Here is an 18,172-nt window from a genome sequence, read left to right on the forward strand (position 1 = left end):
TAACATTTTTTTCTAATGTTTCATTCACGAGTTTTTATTCATTTTATAAAGAAATAATTCCATCTTTAAATAATAACGATACATGATTATGTAATTATATAATACCGGTATTTGAAATATTCCGACAAATACATAAGGAAAGGCTTAATTTTCTGTGGTTTTTAAATCTGCGGTTCCGTTATAAACCGCAGAAATAAAGTTCCCATATACGGTATTTTCTTTCACTTATATCAGTCACTATTTGAAATTTTAATCAATTCATATAATTTCCCTTGATTACTTTTTTTCAATAATTGTCGTTTTAAGCACATATTTTGCATGTTTATTTTTCACTGTGTAGGTCATTCAGCTTATGGATTGACGGTCTGAGGCATACTTGTTTGGTTCGGTTCGCATCAATGTAGTATAGGTTATATGGCGACATTCCAGCTTTATTTGTTTAGGAAAACCTAAGGTGCCTTTCTGTGCATTATTTCTGTCACGTACATGCACTTGAGAAGAACCATCGACGTTCTGTGAACTAGCTAGCTAACTTCCTCACACAAAATAATCCAAAGTCTCTATCGGAATTCGAACCCACAGCCGTGAAGGGCAAGTTGTTTGAAGTAAACAACATAAACAACTCCGCCAACGACGCCCCCGATACATGTTTTTTGACTGATATATTTGTACATTTTCTCATCAAGACCACGTCGAAAGTGAAATATACATAATCAGAAGTGTCTCCATAAAAATCATATAGACATACTTATCTGACTTTTGTCTTAGATCTGATTCCATACATTGCTATACTTTGGTACCATATATTGAAGAACTGGAATCAAATACATCTGTATTGAGAAAATCAACTTATATATTGCTACTTTGGTTCCATACATTGATTTGTTTCATAAATTGTTAAAATGAATTAATATATAGAAAATTCGTTTCATATCAGGACATCTGGTTCCATATATTGCTACTTTGGTACAATATATTGAAGAATTGGTATCAGATATTAGATAACCGACTTATATATTTCTACTTTGGTTTCATAAATTGATACATTGGTTTCATATATTGAACAATGAATTAATATATTGATAACTCGGTTTAATATCAGGACATCTGGTTCCATATATGGCTACTTTGGTACAAAATATTGAAGAACTGGAATCATATATTGACAAATGCTGCCTCGGTTTCAGACACTGACGGTATGGTTTCATGTATTGTAACTGTGGATTAATATAATGGATTCCGGTTAAATAAGGTGTTTTCAATTCATATATAGTCGAAATGAACGTATATATTATCCAAATGGTTACATAAATTGAAAAAGAACAATATTAGACAGCCACGGCTTTCCATACGGTTTCATACACTAGTTGACGGTATGGTTTCATAAATTGTAACTGTGGATAAATATAATGGTTTCCGGTTAAATAATGTGTTTTCAATTCATATACATGTATAGTCGAAGTGAACTTATATATTATCCAATGGTTAAATAAATTGAAAAAAAAAACAATATAAGACTGCCGTGGCTTTCCATAAGGAATGGTTATAACACGTCTGTGACGTTCAGTCAAAATCCCACGAGGAATATGAGCTGTGAACGCAAGACAAGATTTTTCTATTTATAGCTTTGGCGTCCATTTTGTGCAACGAAGCAGAACTTCCCGAATATTTGCACAACTAGGAATGGTACTGATCGCTCATGTGAAGTTTCATTGTTATCCTGCCAGCAGTGTTTTTGTGAAAGCCACACAAGCTTAATAATATGCGGATAGATAGACAGTCAACCAGACTGACGGACTGACAGACAGACAGAGAAGGCAAAAGCAATGTGTTTCCCAATTTTTTTTACAAAAATACGATATTTCTGCTGAAGGGACCAGAGATCTAGTTTGAAAGTTCGAGCAATCAGTATTAGAGTGATACCGAGTTAGAACAACATAAATCATATGGGTATTTTGCTTGTACTGTTCAGTGAGTTCAAGCGAACAGAATAATTCGATCCGAGTTCAAGCAATCTGAGTTTGAGCAAAAAAAGTTGAACTACTTCTGAAAAGCTCGGTTAGTATCTCTTGAGAAATGAACAAATTAAAGAGTATACAGTCAAAAGTCACCTCTGAATGAAGACCAATGTAAGACAACTTTTTCTAGTTTTAGCAGAACAAGGTAACCCTGAAATGAAGACTTCTTGTCTTGTTTCGTACTCATAGATTTGACTTTATCTTTTTTCACAAAACATTCGTGGTAAGTATACATACTGATATAAATCGTAGGTTTGTCCTCTGTACAAATGTTATTTTTTCAGCAGGATTGCCAAGTAAGTACATTTAAATTCGTAATATTAGAGGAACAATTTAAGGGGATGTTTAATATTATAGCAGTCCTAGCAGTTAGTGGAAGCGGGTTTCCAAAAAAAATCCGTTTGTAATCATGCTCTTCATGAACTAACCTGAAAGGCATAACTAAATAAGTTTTATATGATATCCGTTGTTAACGTAACCCGAATCAATATTCAAAGCACATGTGTAAACATGCCAACAAAATAAACCATCTAACATGACCAACAGACGATCACGTGATGATGTAAGCATTTTTTATTTATAAAACATGTACAGATAATAAGCGATGCATTTACAACAGTATTTAATATTAAAATGAATATTTACGTTATCTAAAGTGTAAATTGGTAAATATTTATTTGCCCCTACAACGTTAAAGCAGGTGCGTGTGTATCATCTGATTATAAAAAGGCAAGCAATGCGGCGTTTAGGATATGCTCGATATACCAATGAGTTAGGGGCTTACTAACAACGAACGGAGAATGTTTTACACCTCCGTAATCGGATAAAATTTGATTTTCGGGAAACGAAACAAAAATTCGTTTCTGTCGTTTATAGTAAAAGTATGTGACATTTAGGACGAATATATGGAGATATTTAAAACAGACAAAATATTGTCAATATCTCTTGACTTTTAACAAAACATGGAATTTGTTTTTAGGTATCATATCAATTACAAAATATGGCGTCTGTGTTAGAGTCAGAGTCCGAGGCTCCATATGGGAAAAGCTTGCAAGGGACGCTATTTTGAAAAGTTTCCAAAAACGAATGGACGGCTCTCGAATAGCAAAGTCCATCGTAGAGATGAACAAATCAATGAAATAGTTGAAAGAAGACGTGAAGACGTAAACAATTTAAAAAGAAAAACAACGACCAAATATGATGATGAGCATCGTTATTCTAGGTCAAAAGGGTATGTGAACACAGAACGGAAAACAAGTCGGAATGAGAATCGGATTCAGAAGAAGAAATGTCTGATTCACAGAGTATTGAAAGCATCGAAAAAGGGAATGAAAAAGAAAATTATTAAACTGATTTATTTCCTTCGGGGGAACAAACTCATAATGAGGAAGAGGTATCTTATTCTACAAGATCTTGAGGAATTTTATTCTGAAGATTCTGAAGTAGGTCCAGATATTGATAAACAAGAGGGCCATGATGGCCCTAGATCGCTCACCTGACCCATCAAACTCATCCAAACAATTACCTAGACAAGCATTCTGACCAAGTCTCATGACAGGTGAGTCAAAAATGTGACCACTACAGTGTTAACAAGGATTTTCCATATTTGAGCAGTGTGACATAGCTTTTTTACCCAGGTGACCCATATTCAAACTTGACCTAGAAATCATCAAAACAAACTTTCAGACCAATTTCCAGGATACTTGGATCAAAACAGTAGCAACTAGAGTGTTAACAAGATTTTTTCTATTTTTAGCTCCGGTGACCTAGTTTCATATGCGATTTCGAACTCATCCGAGCAATTACCTAGACAAGCATCCTGACCAAGTTTGATGATAATTGAGTCGAAAATGTGACCACTAGAATGTTAACAAGGCTTTTCCATATTTGGGCGGTGTGACCTAGTTTTTCATCCAAGATGATCAATGTTCGAACTTGACTTAGAAATCATCAAAACAAACTTTAAGACCAATTTACAGAATATTTGGATCACAACAGTAGCCACTAGAGTGTTAACAAGATTTTTCTATTTTTAGCTCCTGTGACCTAGTTTTTCATCAGAGATGACCCATGTTCGATTTAATCCCAGCAATGACCTAGACAAGTTTTTCTGACCAAGTTTGATGACAATTGAGTCAAAAATGTGACCGCTAGAGTGTTAACAAGGTTTTTCTATTTTTAGCTCCGGTGACCTATATTTTCATCCGAGATAACCCATGTGTGAACTCATCCGAATTATCACCTAGACAAGCAAGTTTGATGATGATTGAGACAAAAATGTGACCGCTAGAGTGTTTACATGGTTTTTCTATTTTTTAGCTCTTGTGACCTAGTTCTTCATCCGAGATGACCCATGTTCGAATTCATCTGAGCTATCACCTAGACAAGCATCTTGACCAAGTTTGATGATAATTGATGCAAAAATGTGACCGCTAGAGTGTTTACATGGTTTTTCTATTTTTAGCTCCGGTGACCTACTTTTTCATCCGAGATGAGCCATGTTCAAACTCATTCGAGCTATCACCTAGACAAACATCCTGACCAATTTCGATGATGATTGAGGCAAAATTGTGACCTCTAGAGTGTTAACAAGGTTTTTCTATTTTAGCTCTTGTGACCTAGTTTTTCATCCGAGATGACCATGTTCAAACTCATCCGTGCTATTACCTAGACAAGCATCCTGACCAAGTTTGATGATGATTGAGACAAAAATGTGACCGCAAGAGTGTTAACATGGTTTTTCTATTTTTAGCTCTTGTGACCTAGTTCTTCATCCGAGATGACCCATGTTCAATCTCATCCGAGCTATCAACTAGATAAGCATCCTGACCAAGTTTGATGATGATTGAGGCAAAAATGTGACCGCTGGAGTGTTAACAAGGTTTTTTCTATTTTTTAACTCCGGTGACCTACTTTTTCATCCGAGATGACCCATGTTCGAACTCATCTGAGCTATCACCTAGACAAGCATCTTGACCAAGTTTGATGATGATTGATGCAAAAATGTGACCGCTAGAGTGTTAACAAGGTTTTTCTATTTTTAGCTCCGGTGAGCTACTTTTTTATCCGAGATGAGCCATGTTCGAACTCATCCGAGCTATCACCTAGACAAACATCCTGACTAAGTTTGATGATGATTGATGCAAAAATGTGACCACTAGAGTGTTAACAAGGTTTTTCTATTTTTAGCTCCGGTGAGCTACTTTTTCATCCGAGATGAGCCATGTTCGAACTCTTCCGAGCTATCACCTAGACAAACATCCTGACCAAGTTTGATGATGATTGAGGCAAAAATGTGACCTCTAGAGTGTTAACAAGGTTTTTCTATTTTTAGCTCTTGTGACCTAGTTTTTCATCCGAGATGACCCATGTTCGAACTCATTCGAGCTATCAACTAGATAAGCATCCTGACCAAGTTTGATGAAGATTGAGGCAAAAATGCGACCGCTAGAGTGTTAACAACTAAATGTGAACGGACGACGGACAATCATCGATCCTAAAAGCTCACAATGAGCATGCTCAGGTGAGCTAAAAACTGGCAGGTGTGACAACAATTTAATCTAAGTGCTCTTCAAGGTAAACTAAATGAAAAAGACAATTCAAAACTCAAAGAAATAGAAGACAGACAGAAAAGGCTTAAAAACACACAATGGCTACAAGTTCCTCAAATTGACGACTGCCTTAGGCGAAGATTAAATTCAAATGTGAAGGCAGTAGATTACATACTGAAAATATGTCACGGATCAATGGCTGCCACACTTGTTCCCCTCGACAAGTTCAAAATTCAAGTAACAAAGAATTGAAACAAAAAAGATTCCACAAGACACATAAAGAGTGAGTATTGGCTCTTTGCCAGTTAACAAGAAAACACAAAATCTTTGTTGCAGGTAAAACCAAGACTTCCATTAACGTATGGGCAAATATTGTAAACGATTATTGGCTTTTAAACACTCTTAGGGTGTACAAAATTGAAATAGATGAAAACCCACACCAATATCAAAAATCCATGCAAATTTAATTAGAAAGAAGATTTTGAAAATATATATGAACAGGAACTAAATAAGTTTTGTTCGAAAAAACATAATTCAAAAAGTAAACAAGAAAACTGATGTGGGTGAATACAGTTCCAACATTTTCATCAGACCAAACATCAGGCCAAATCAAAATGGATAGATAAGATTCATACTAGATATAAAATACTTAATGACCGGTACATGTCAAAAAACGCACTTCAAAATAGAAACTTTAAACTCAGCTGTAGTTGCTATGCGAAACAATTGTTCGTTTGGTTCTTTCGATCTTACAGACGTGTTTTATTAAATACCAAAAGCAAAAAGGTCTTTACTAAGGTTCTGGTTCAAGACAATAAATATTAATTTTGTGTCCTTGTGATGGAGCTTACTAGCAGTCAAAGGGTATTTACAAAAGTGTTAAAGCCAGCATCTGCCTACTTAAGATCATTAGGTCACATTAGCACGGCCTTCACAGATGACTCCTACTTACTGGCCGCCACATATAATAAGGGTATAAAGAATATAGCTGACACAGTGACATTGTTAGATTTTTTGGACTTAACAATAAACTTAGAAAAATCGGTGTTACAACTTTGCCAAGCATTGGTATTCCTGGGATTTATACTGTGTTCAAATACTACGACAGTTCGCCTAACTGAAAAACGAAAGCTCGAAATAAAAGAGATGTGCTTTGAAATGTTAAAGAGAGACAGAGTAAAAATTCGTCAATTCGCAAAACTAATTGGAAAACTTGTAGCAGCGGAACCAGAAGTAGAATATGCCACATTATATATAAAATAGAGAAAAACAGAATCCCTAAAGAAAGTCCAACACAACAAAATTGAAAATGTTGCAGGCTCGGTTTGATTGAGATTGTTCATGGACGGTACTGGAAAGTGCAAGTTACCGTCCACGCCCCCTAGCACCGGCTTAAGCAGAATTCAACATTTAACACGAAAATAGTAAAATTTAGAGAAAGTTAAAGAAGTGACATTTAAAAACAATAATGGAAACTTTGATATTTTTTTTTGAAAATACCAGATTCAATCCCAGCCATACTGAAATAGTAGATTTCTACAATTGAAAGAAGCTTTAAGAAAATTGCAAATGGAAGTGCAGAAGAAGAACTTTATTCAGAATTGTCGTTAGTAGGTTGGGGAGGTTATGACAAACCAAATGACACTAAAACAGCAGGAGTCTGGCTTCCAGAGGACAAAACACATTTAACATTTTAGAACTTAAGGCTATCAACTATCAATAATGGCGTTATGCAAAGACCTTGAGAATTCACAAAAAGGTTAAATTGTTCATGGATAATACAGTGTGTCACACATACATTACAAAATTTGGGGGCAGGACGGAGGTTCTGGACAATATCGCTCGCGAAATTTGACTATGGTGCATGGAGCGTAATAAACACTTAAGTGCAGTTCATGTTCCGGGAAGAGAGAATGATACAGCGGATGTATTGTCTAGGAAATCGAACAATGAGTCTCTGCATGTCAGCATTTCTGGTTTATTGTTGGAAATGTATCCATTCATGAGCTTAGATTTTATTTGCATCAAGAACAAATTACAAACGTCCTTCGTATGTATCTAGGTACCCTGATCATCAAGCAATTGCAATTGATGCATTTAGCATAGTTTGGAGCAATGAATTATATTACAGAAGGTGGAGGAAAACAAGGCAAAGGCAATTCTAGTAGCACCAGTCTGGCCAACACAAAACTGGTGGCCAAATCTATTGAATCTCATATGCGGTCCTTGTCATCTTCTACCTAAACCCTTACACGATTCTGACACTTCCTCACAAACCCCATATACAACATCCTCTAAAAATATGAGACTAGGGTTTTTTGCGTATCCAGAGAGTCATGTGATCACAAGGAGTACCTAAACGGGCTCGAGCACTCATCCTTAGCTCATGCAGAAATTCCACAAAACAACAGTACGACAGACATATTGAAAATGGATACTTTTTTGTGGATCATTGTCAAATCCCTTTAAACCCAGTATCAACAAAGTATTAAGTTTTCATTCAATCTTATTTGATCAAGGACTAGGTTACAGTTAAAAACTGCTAGGTCAGCAATAAGCACTTTCTTAAAATATGATCAAATCTAGATATACACGAAAATAATCATATTATTAGATTCATGAAAGGTTGTTTCTTGGAAAGACAAACAGTACCAAAATATGCGTGTATTTGGGATGTAAATATTGTGCTGTCTTATTTAGACTCAGAGGAGACCTTACATCAAGGAAATTGTGTATGCTTTATCTTAGTGTCCGCGCAACGTTGTCAAACATTACATATGCTTAAAATCACAGACATCATATTTAGACTGAACAATGATTATGTAGTTATTAATTCAACATAAGTTCTAAAAACCAGCAAGCCAGGAAACATACTAAAACCAATGAAAATTACTGAATACCACAATTGTTTGGTTTGTTTAGTTGGAACATTCCAAGATTATTTAACCAGAACTGTTGGATTAAACAAGAGCCCAGTTTGAACCGAGTGATGCTCCCCAAATAGGGTTTTGACACAGGAAAGTACACCTCTTGTAGTTTCAGAGTTATGTCCCTGGACAAAGTTCAATAGTTCCAGAATAAAACAGAGTAATTGTTCTTTGCACTGGACTTCTAACAAATGAGATCTGTCTACCTACAAAGTTTCTTGTTGATACCTGTTATGGTTTCCAAGTTATGTCCCTGACAAAGTTTAAAATGTAAAAATGAACAAAGGGCAATAACTTTACAGTAAGGCAAGGCAGAGTTATGTTTCTTGTGCATTGCACATCTACCTATTGAGATCTATCTACCTACAAAGTTTCATGTTGAAATCTCTTATAATTATAGTCTCGGATTAGATTTTTCTAACAGGGGAGATAATTCAATTACAGGGCTACCCAGAGTTATGGTTCTTTTGAAATGCACTTCTACCAAATGAGATCTATCGACCTTCAGAGTTTCATGTTGATATCTCTCATAATTTTAGAGTAATATCTCGGACAATGTGCACAGTGTAAAAATAATTAAAGGGCAATTACTCCAAAATTTGGCAAAACAAAGTTACAGTTCTTATGCACTGTATATCCACACATTGAGATCTATCTACCTACAAAGTTTCATGTTGATATCACTTATAATTATCGAGTTATATCTCAGACAAGATATTTCTAAAAGGGGAGATAGTTCGAAAACAGGGCTGAGCAGAGTTATTATATTTTTAAAATGAGATCTATCTACCTACAATGTTTCATGTTCATATCTCTTATAATTTTAGAGGTCTGTTCTGGACAAAGTTCAAAGTGTAAAAATGAACAAAGGGCAATAACTCCAAAAAAGGCATGGCAGAGTTACAGTTCTTGTGCACTGCACAGCTACCCATTGAGATCTATCTACCTACAAAATTTCATGTTGATATCTATCTCTTATTATATAGTTTTAGAGAAATGTCCCGGACAAGATTTTTTTTCTAAAAGGGGAGATGGTTCAAAAACTGAGCATCTACCTCTAAAGCAAAGAGTTGTGGGGTAGATCTAAACACTAATATTAAAACAGCTGGCTGGACAAATGCAAAAACATTTGCGACTTTCTATGACAAGAATTTAACACCATCAAAAACTGTTCAGGAAGCGGTGATGTCAAATGTATCGTATAATTTAACAGACATTTGGAGTGATATAAGAAATTGAAAAAAAAAAACATTCGAATTACAATATAAAACATTAATTCATTATTCACTGTAAAATTGACAGATATTTTAACATTGGAATAACAGTAAATGTTAGTTAGAATTAAGCAAATTGGTTGTTGTATTTACTTTTATTGACATCAAAACTATCTCTAAAGTCTTTGTAGGGCCCATTAAAGGAGATATGCAGGAGATGAAATTGAATAATTATCTGAGACTTACGTTAGTAAGGTGAAGGTTGATTGTAATTTCATCGACTGCTATCACCTTTAAGGGCTCACACACTCTGCCCTTCCCACCCAATGGAAAATTTAAGTTCTGATATCCACATTTAAAATTTTTGTCACATTCTGTGACAATATTTTATCATTCTTTCTCTAAAGACTGAGGTAGCTGCGTCATCTCTGTGTGAGCCCTTAAGGAGATTGCAATCGATGATCACCTTACTAAAATAAGTCTTGGTTAATTATTCCATTTAACATGACAAAATAATTCCTTCTCTTTCCACATTATGTTGTGGGAGTTAAATAATTTGGAATTCATAACTTTTATAAAATACTAGAATTGAATATAATTTACATAAGACTTTAATGTAAAAAATGATTGAAAATTTTTAACACAATTACATGTACAAGCAATATTATTACAAGAATGATTCACTGACTGAATGTGTTATGTTGAACTAGAAATGTGTCGTAACACCACAAATTTCAAATGTTGTAAATATTTAGTTCCAATGAACGGAAACTAATGATAACGGAATGACGGGACAGGGTAATGCTAACCATTTTATGGCGGTTGGCATAAAAAGTAGTAAAAATTCTGTTTTAAATCATAAAAATTGAAACATACAAATTATATTATTTATCTATCTTCCTTTTCTGTCAAACCCCTGGCAAGGAGTATGAAAGACAATAAGAATAGTTTATGTTGATGTACACTTATAATATTATGGCAAAATTAGTTAACCCATCAAACTTCAATATCAGAGATTTCATTATCTTGTTCATAACCTGCTAGCTTCTGATACTGCGGGGAAGGTATTCCTGGTGTCGGAGAACTTGTATCCTTCCTGCTATATATTTTCAACAAGTTTTTATCTTTATCAATGAGGTCACCTTTTGGTTTCTTTTCACGCTTTCTTCTCGGTTTATCATCTGCACTATTTTTTGTCTGTTTAAGCTCTCTGGCAATATCATCGGCATTTCTTGGTGTAAGAATCTGCTGAGGTAATGGACTACCTTCACGATATACAGGTGTCTCCTTAATTGGCATGAATGGTGACAATTTTCCAGATTTCAGTTCTGTATCTTGATTCCGTGCTTTCTTCGCTACTCTCTTTGGTTTTGAGTCTTCAATCTGGATTTTTGGTATATCTAGAACATTTGATGCTGGCGATGATGTGTCTCTTGGAGAACCGATCTGTTCTGGTAGAAATGATCCTAGACTGATTGATCGTAATGATGAAGGAGTGGCAGACATTGCTGGGTACATGGTAGGAGACCGATGACCAATCATCATAGGTGGTTTTTGAAGTTCAATATTTCTGGTGGTAAGCGGGGCTGGGGAATTAGAGCTCATCTTACCCACTGTATCAGTCACATGTTTTAAATGGGCAAGTGGTGCCAATGAGGAGTCAGCACGTCCCATATCTGTCACATGGCGCTGATGGCCTAAAGGTGCTCTTGATGGAGTAATTTTGTCTCGGTCAATCTCGTCAAATAATGAACTTGGTTTCACATCTGAATAAAAACAACAATACATGTATAATAATTGCCAGCAACATTTCTCCATCAGTTCCTATATCTGTTAAATGTATATACAAATGTACCTTAAATTAGTTCACCCTTGGTAACAGTAACTAAGTTTTTTCAAAATGATACAAAATGTACAAAAATGTATTCAATATTGCATTACATACATGATACAAATATTGAAGGCAAAACCAATTAATGGCTTTATAACTTGAACCTAATTATCCTTCTAAATCTATGAAATTGTCCCACTAGGCTTGAATGCAAAAAAGTCCAAAAGTACATTAAAGGAGTTCTGTAACTGAGAAGCTAGCCCTAAAGATACCTTGTAGGGATGTGCAGTCCGACCTCAGGCTTTATACTGATGCTAAAAGGTTTTTATTATCACAAAGAAGCCAAAGAGTTAAGAAAATTTAAAGTTACCTTGTATATATGTGCTAGCTTTTGCTCCACCAACTGACTTGTATTTCTTCCACAATCTCCATGCAATAACAGCAAGAATTATAGCCACTATTGTGGCAATACCAAACAAGACACCAAAGGCTATAGCAACACCAGAGCTTGTACCATCATTGCTACCCTGCTGACCGGCTTCAACCGATGTTTTAACTGCAAAAAATAATACAGGCTAAGTAAACAGCAACTTCTCATCAAATACGGATATTTTAAAGGCCCATTATGCCTCAGAAATGTTGTTATTTTTATTTCTCAAAAGGTTTTTAATTTTGTTGTACTTTTATAGTATCCAATAAGTTGTTCACTGGAAATTTACCAGAACCATCTTTTTCATCTGTTGCCTTTTGGCAATAAGTACAGTTATAGTGAATTAGTACTTTGTCTGAAAGTCAAAATTAACTACTTTGTTTTCATTTTGCTACTTTAATGACAAATTATTTGACATTTTTTCGCTGCTTTTTTAAGATAACAAACATCAAACATTCTTTAAAACCATTATTAAACATTATAAAATTAATGTTTGCCCTTTCTAAAGGCGTAAAAAATTTCTAAAGGCGTATAAATATATTTGTATCTGTGGCCTTATGTGCCTTTAATTATTCACTTGATTCTACATATCAGTTCTTCTACTGGTACAGTTTAAGTTTACAGCATCAGACAGGATAGTATGTATATAACTAGAAATAAAGATCCTTGAACAGAAGAGATCTTTAGGACTTGAAATATGTAATGTTTTACTAATTAAAATATGATTAAAATGAAAGGTTATTTTCAATGTAAAACAATGCACCTGTCAATTTTACAAACAATTACTAAACCTTTGGCACCAAGTGCACATTCAGATGAAAAATTCCATGCTTAAACTGCTCCTTCACTGCAAGTCTGAGCATATTACCTGCCATTGTGGCTTACAAAACAAAATTCCAATTACCTGACACCTGAGGGGACTAAATATTTTAAGAGCTTGGCTTATTTTATTCTCACTTGCTAGTGTGCGTAGCTTGAATGGTGCATTAAGGGTACAGTCCTTAAATCCTATATCAAAACATATTTGTTTTGTTTTTGGTTTGGTTTTCTACGTCACACCAACACAGTATAGGTCATAATATGGCTACTTTCTAGCTTTATTGGTGGAGTCATTTTTTCCGGCACAAACATGCACCAGAGTAGAACCATGGACATTCTGTAACTTCTTACTCTATAGCTTTCTCACATGTTTGAAAGAAAAGACTAGGTAAATTTTAGCAATTTCTTACAACAGGTTGGCTGTGACATGCTCCAGGATCCGTCATGAGAACATGTGATGCTTTCTGCTCCAGTCATATCATATCCAGTTGCACATGCAAATGTTGCTGAGGTCAATTTTCCGTTTGAATTTAAATTATATAACAGAGCTGTTGTATCATTCAATGGTTCACATAAAACTGAAAGCAAAATCATGGTTTATTAAGATGTTATATTAATTTTTAAACTTGTTTCATTGTAACTTTATATGCACCTAGTTAATAGGTAGGGTAAAATTATGAAATAATGAAAATCTAGATGTTCCAGCTTTAATTTGATATATTTGATGTTACACTTATTTTTATGCATGCATGAAAAGTTAAGGTTTGACAGTGTATGTTGCGTGTACATGTGTTTTAATGAAAATATACATATGCCACGCATATAAATTACCACATGAATATCAATAAAATCAAAGGGACTTTTAATCTAACATATATATCAATAAAATCAAAGAAAGTTTTATTCTATAACATTTTCTATAATATCTAAAATTTTAATTCTGATGGTATCTTAATATAAAATTGTTTTGTTTACCACAAGATGGCACTGCTGTGTTTCCCGTTGCCATTACTTAGACTTTACATTTTTCATTGGGGACAAAAATATCCGTTTACACATAATATGCTGAAGTTGTCTTCCCGTCCCAATAAAGTTATATTTATTCCATCACAGGTTTAAATTTGAAATTTATCTGAATAAAGGGATACATCAAAGGAAAAAAAAAATTTAAAGTTAAACAAATATATATTAACCCTTTACAAATTTGAAAAATAAGTATAAATTTTTTTTGAAAATTTACAAAAAAAGTGTTTTGGTTTATAAACCCTTTTTTGCCCTGGGTTCAATTTTTCAATTTAACTAAAAATAGCGGTTTTATCATATCAATTTATCCAAAAGACCTTAAGGCTATGGTAGTTACCTACAGTCAAACAGTGATTTTTGCACAAATATTCACCATTTTGTAAGTAGCAGTTCAACATGAGCTGTCAAGGAAAGCATACCCGACAATTCCCAAATCTTAATGGTAAAAGAAGAGCCATTAACAAACAACAACATTTTTCTTATTTAAAAATGGGCCATTATTCTGTCAGATCCATCAAGAGTTATAGACCTTGGACAGTGATTAGACCCAAACTTCCAATTATGTTCTAAGCTAAGTGTGTGAAGTTTGAACCGATTCCTTTCTGTAGTTTTAGAGATATCAACTTGCAAGCAAAATCTTAACCAAAGTGTGACGCCTGGGTATTTTTTTAATACATGTAGATCTAGTCGAGCTAAAAAAAATGCGGGAAAATTGTTTATAAAAGTTGCCATACATTTATATATTTCAAGGCTCTATCATGCCACCTATGCTTTAATACAGAACATATTTGCTCTTTATCAAAACTTTTTACTTTACAATATATACATACTACAAACAGGGTCTGTTCCGTCCCACCATGATCCATCTGTGCTACAGTGTCTTATATCAGGACCTGATAATGAATAACCAATACCACAGCTGTAAGTAGCAGTTAGTTTGTCATTTGATATTTCAACAGCTCCATTATCCAATGATGGTGGATGGTCACATTCTGTAAAGAAAAAAGGTAATGCATTTATTTAATCATCATATATGCCTGTTTATGCCTCAGTACACTAAAATAATACCTTAAGCCACTTCAAATACAGCAACAGGTAATTTATTATCTTAGTGGTTTATAGTGTTAAGTTATTTTTGTTTCTATGTACTATATAGAACTATATTGTTTTTGACGCATTTGAATCTTTGTGTTGTGAATTAACATATTTTTTTAGAAAACACACTTTAAGTCATCATTTCCAACCTTGAACAAGGCACAGTCAGAATTTATTGACTTAAACAAATTGTTAAAAGTCTTATATTCAATTAGATTGATAATTAGCTTAAAATTGCTGCATTTATTTTATGAAAGCAATGTAGTGTTTTAAGCTTGGCACAATAACCTTATTTCCATCTCACTTTTAAGTCTGGTACGGACGGACTTTGATTCGTATTCGCATAGATACACCGGGTACAACTTATTTACCATTTTAAATAGTATGTTTCATAATGTTAAAAGGCATGTATTGTCACAATAAGGATTCAAATCTTAAACATAGAAAGGACAAAAACAGTGATAGTTTATGACATAAACTTCACAAAACTGCCCTGAGTATTATTTCACAAAAACTGTTCTCAGTTAATATGTTTCAATTATATCAAAAACTGTATCATATTGTTTCAATAATTATAACAAAAGGCAAAGTTAATCTTTGGATGTTTCAGTACACTGTAGACATTGTATTATAAACATGACATACCACATGATGGTTCAATGAAATCCCAAGATCCGTCAGACTTACAGACAAGTGCAGACTGTCCTACAAGAGTAAAGCCTGTTACACAGGAGTACACTGCAGTTGTATTTTCGCCATCAGAGGTCAATGACACAGCACCCCCTGCTGGGGAATCAAGTGGTTCACATACAGCTGGAAAATAAAGAAAAATTCAATCACTTTGAAAAAAAAAATCTTTAATTGATTACTTAATCCCCTTAATAACTTTGAAACTATAGAACTTTGCACATCTACATAATTATATAACATTATCAAGACTTGGTGGGAAAAAAAAGACAACAACTTAATACTAGCTTGTGTAATGTAACTGCTACAGAAAAAATATATAATTTATTACATGATCATGTTGTTTATAAAGGAGTGTTATTAATAAATAACTTGAAGAAAATAAGCTCTGTCCAACAGAATGTCACTTTCAAATTTGAAACAGGAGTCACATACCTTCAAATCTTTATTTATCAAGTTTGTTAGACATTCAAATGAACCCATCAAAATGATTTCACTATAAAGTCAGTGGCAGGTGCTGTGCAGAATTTTCAACTTTTTACACCTTGTATGTACAGAGGTACATCTTAAAGAGGCGGTAAAAATAAACAAAACAGATCAAAATGGCAAAAAAACATAGACATACAACATATTGGTGGCTGAATATTCCAGGTTCCATCACTACGACACGTGAGAACACTTTCACCATTCATCACATGACCTGTATCACAACTAAATGTAGCAGTTGTTGTCACACCATCTGTAGACAGTTGTACAGAAGATCCTGGTGCTGTTGATAGGGACTCACATGATACTGAAGACAGGGAGAAACATCTTAATTAGTAAAACATATTGTGACATTGGCGGGCTTCAAAAAACAATATGTCTTGACTGCACAGACTCTCTGGTATGAGACATGCCAAAGTGAACATTCACATCACAATTAAGACTGACTCTACAATTAACATCTGACCCTATCTATTCATTTACAGTTTTAAGTTAATAACTAAACTAGTCTCTGAGAAGTATCCGGATAAATGCAAGTTTCGGGAAATTTTTTCTTCTTTTTTTTTCAAAAAAGGGACAAAATTATATCAAATTAGAAGTTGTGAAAATTAGTCCACAAATTTAACTTGTGATTTCAAATGTATGATGTAAAGTTAAATATATTATATTAGGGATGTGCGGTATTACCGGTATACCGCGGTTTCGTTCAGACGCGGTACGTACCGGTACGACCCCTAGGAATACCGGTTTTTTAATATATATAATTTTACATAATATTTTTGTAAGATTCGGACGTTATTTACCCTGTAATCTGTGTTTCAACTTTCAACCTAAATTAAAGTGGAATTCCAAGTCTATTTTTAGAGCAGCAGTAAATGCACAGTATAATACTCTAACGAATAATTAGTCGCGGAAAGGTCGGATCGTTTCCCGGTTGTTTTTCATATTTATTATGTAGTGTAAATACATTTCATCCGCCGACATTTTTATAATTTCTATATATCATTCTTCATTTAAATGCATTAAAAGGGGACACCCATGTTAGTGCTCAGTCTAAGGCTAGTAAAACATGTTGACGTATTGACGAGTGGCGACAATAACAAAACGTAAAGCATTTAGACATAGCCCAACTTGTAAACAGCTCATACCGTCATGGACGAATTCACCACGGTCAAAAATCCAATGGGAATTGCCATTTTTCTGTTTTAGATTTTGTTGAAAATATTATCAAGACAATAAGGTTATTTTCTTCTTTCTTTTATTTATTATTTTCCAGTCAGGTAGACAGATGTTAGTTGAAAGAAATAAAGATATCAATCTGTTTTTCTAAAATGTATTGTGTTTTATCAAAATGTTTAAACATTCTTATGGCAGTTGGTCTTAGTTTGCATAAGTTAAACATTAAAAAGTGTCTTCATAATACCGTGGTACATACCGCGGTACACAGGTGAAATACCGCGATATACCGCGGTACAAAAAAATTGGTGGTACCCATCCCTATATTATATAAAGTAATTAATATCCATACTGGTTTCTGAAATTTCTAGGTAAATGTAAATTTCAGGTCATTTTCTTAGTAAAAAAAAATCAATAAAAAATAGGAAGAAAATGCAGGATATTAATCTAATATTTATTTTAAAGAATAAATTTATATTACCACAGGTAGGGTTTGCAGAAGCATCTAAAGAAACAGTATTTGAAGAACAGTACTGTGTTGTTTCCCCATTTAATGAAAATCCTTCATCACATGTTACCGTGGATATAGAATTGTTCAGGGAAACAACAATTTGTCCATTAGCTGGCTTGGTAAAAGAATCACACTCTGAAATATACATCAAATGTAACAAAGCATTCTTTATACAACTAGCAGAATCAAAGTAGAAATTAACAATAAAACAAATAAGGTCCCGAAAACAAAAAATTCTTCACTTAACATTTAATAGGTACCCTAAGTTCAATCAATTATTCATTTTACAATTTTTCAAGATATAATAAAACCAAAATTTAATATAATTAGAAAACCTTCATTTATTTGAATGTAACTAAAATCTGTTTGACTTTGTTCACCCTCGCCACAGGAAAAATTACAAT

At 33.9% G+C, this 18,172-nt stretch overlaps 2 protein-coding genes across 2 annotated transcripts in view; both read right to left on the reverse strand.

Annotated features, from left to right (window-relative positions):
- Nucleotides 1-10,303: 10,303 nt before the first annotated feature.
- LOC132731218 (uncharacterized) lies at nt 10,304-13,363 on the reverse strand. Its single transcript, XM_060717354.1, has 3 exons — nt 13,201-13,363; nt 11,912-12,097; nt 10,304-11,476 (listed from the first exon to the last, which is right to left on the reverse strand). Exons 1-3 carry the CDS (start codon nt 13,265-13,267, stop codon nt 10,707-10,709), a joined length of 1,023 nt encoding a protein of 340 aa, XP_060573337.1. The 5' UTR covers nt 13,268-13,363; the 3' UTR covers nt 10,304-10,706.
- Nucleotides 13,364-14,626: 1,263 nt separating this feature from the next.
- The window catches only part of LOC132731224 (CUB and sushi domain-containing protein 3-like), a 141,988-nt gene continuing 138,442 nt past the window's right edge, over nt 14,627-18,172 (reverse strand). The window contains exons 82-85 of the mRNA XM_060717361.1: nt 17,739-17,903; nt 16,221-16,388; nt 15,554-15,721; nt 14,627-14,805 (exon numbers count right to left, since the gene is read on the reverse strand). Of these exons, the coding sequence (XP_060573344.1) occupies nt 14,627-14,805; nt 15,554-15,721; nt 16,221-16,388; nt 17,739-17,903 (680 nt within the window). The remainder of the gene's footprint in view (nt 14,806-15,553; nt 15,722-16,220; nt 16,389-17,738; nt 17,904-18,172) is intronic.

This window comes from Ruditapes philippinarum, unplaced genomic scaffold (assembly GCF_026571515.1).
Source record: "Ruditapes philippinarum isolate M1 unplaced genomic scaffold, ASM2657151v2 ctg4222_1_1_1_1, whole genome shotgun sequence".
NCBI classification, from domain to species: domain Eukaryota; kingdom Metazoa; phylum Mollusca; class Bivalvia; order Venerida; family Veneridae; genus Ruditapes; species Ruditapes philippinarum.

Excerpts from the sequence above, each read along its gene's own strand:
- LOC132731218 (XM_060717354.1), bottom strand. The coding sequence starts at position 13,267 with ATGACTGGAGCAGAAAGCATCACATGTTCTCATGACGGATCCTGGAGC. Across the intron at positions 12,098-13,200 it reads CATGTCACAGCCAACCTGTT|TTAAAACATCGGTTGAAGCC; the intron begins GTAAGAAATTGC and ends TATTTTTTGCAG. Across the intron at positions 11,477-11,911 it reads AGCTAGCACATATATACAAG|ATGTGAAACCAAGTTCATTA; the intron begins GTAACTTTAAAT and ends GTTTTTATTCAG.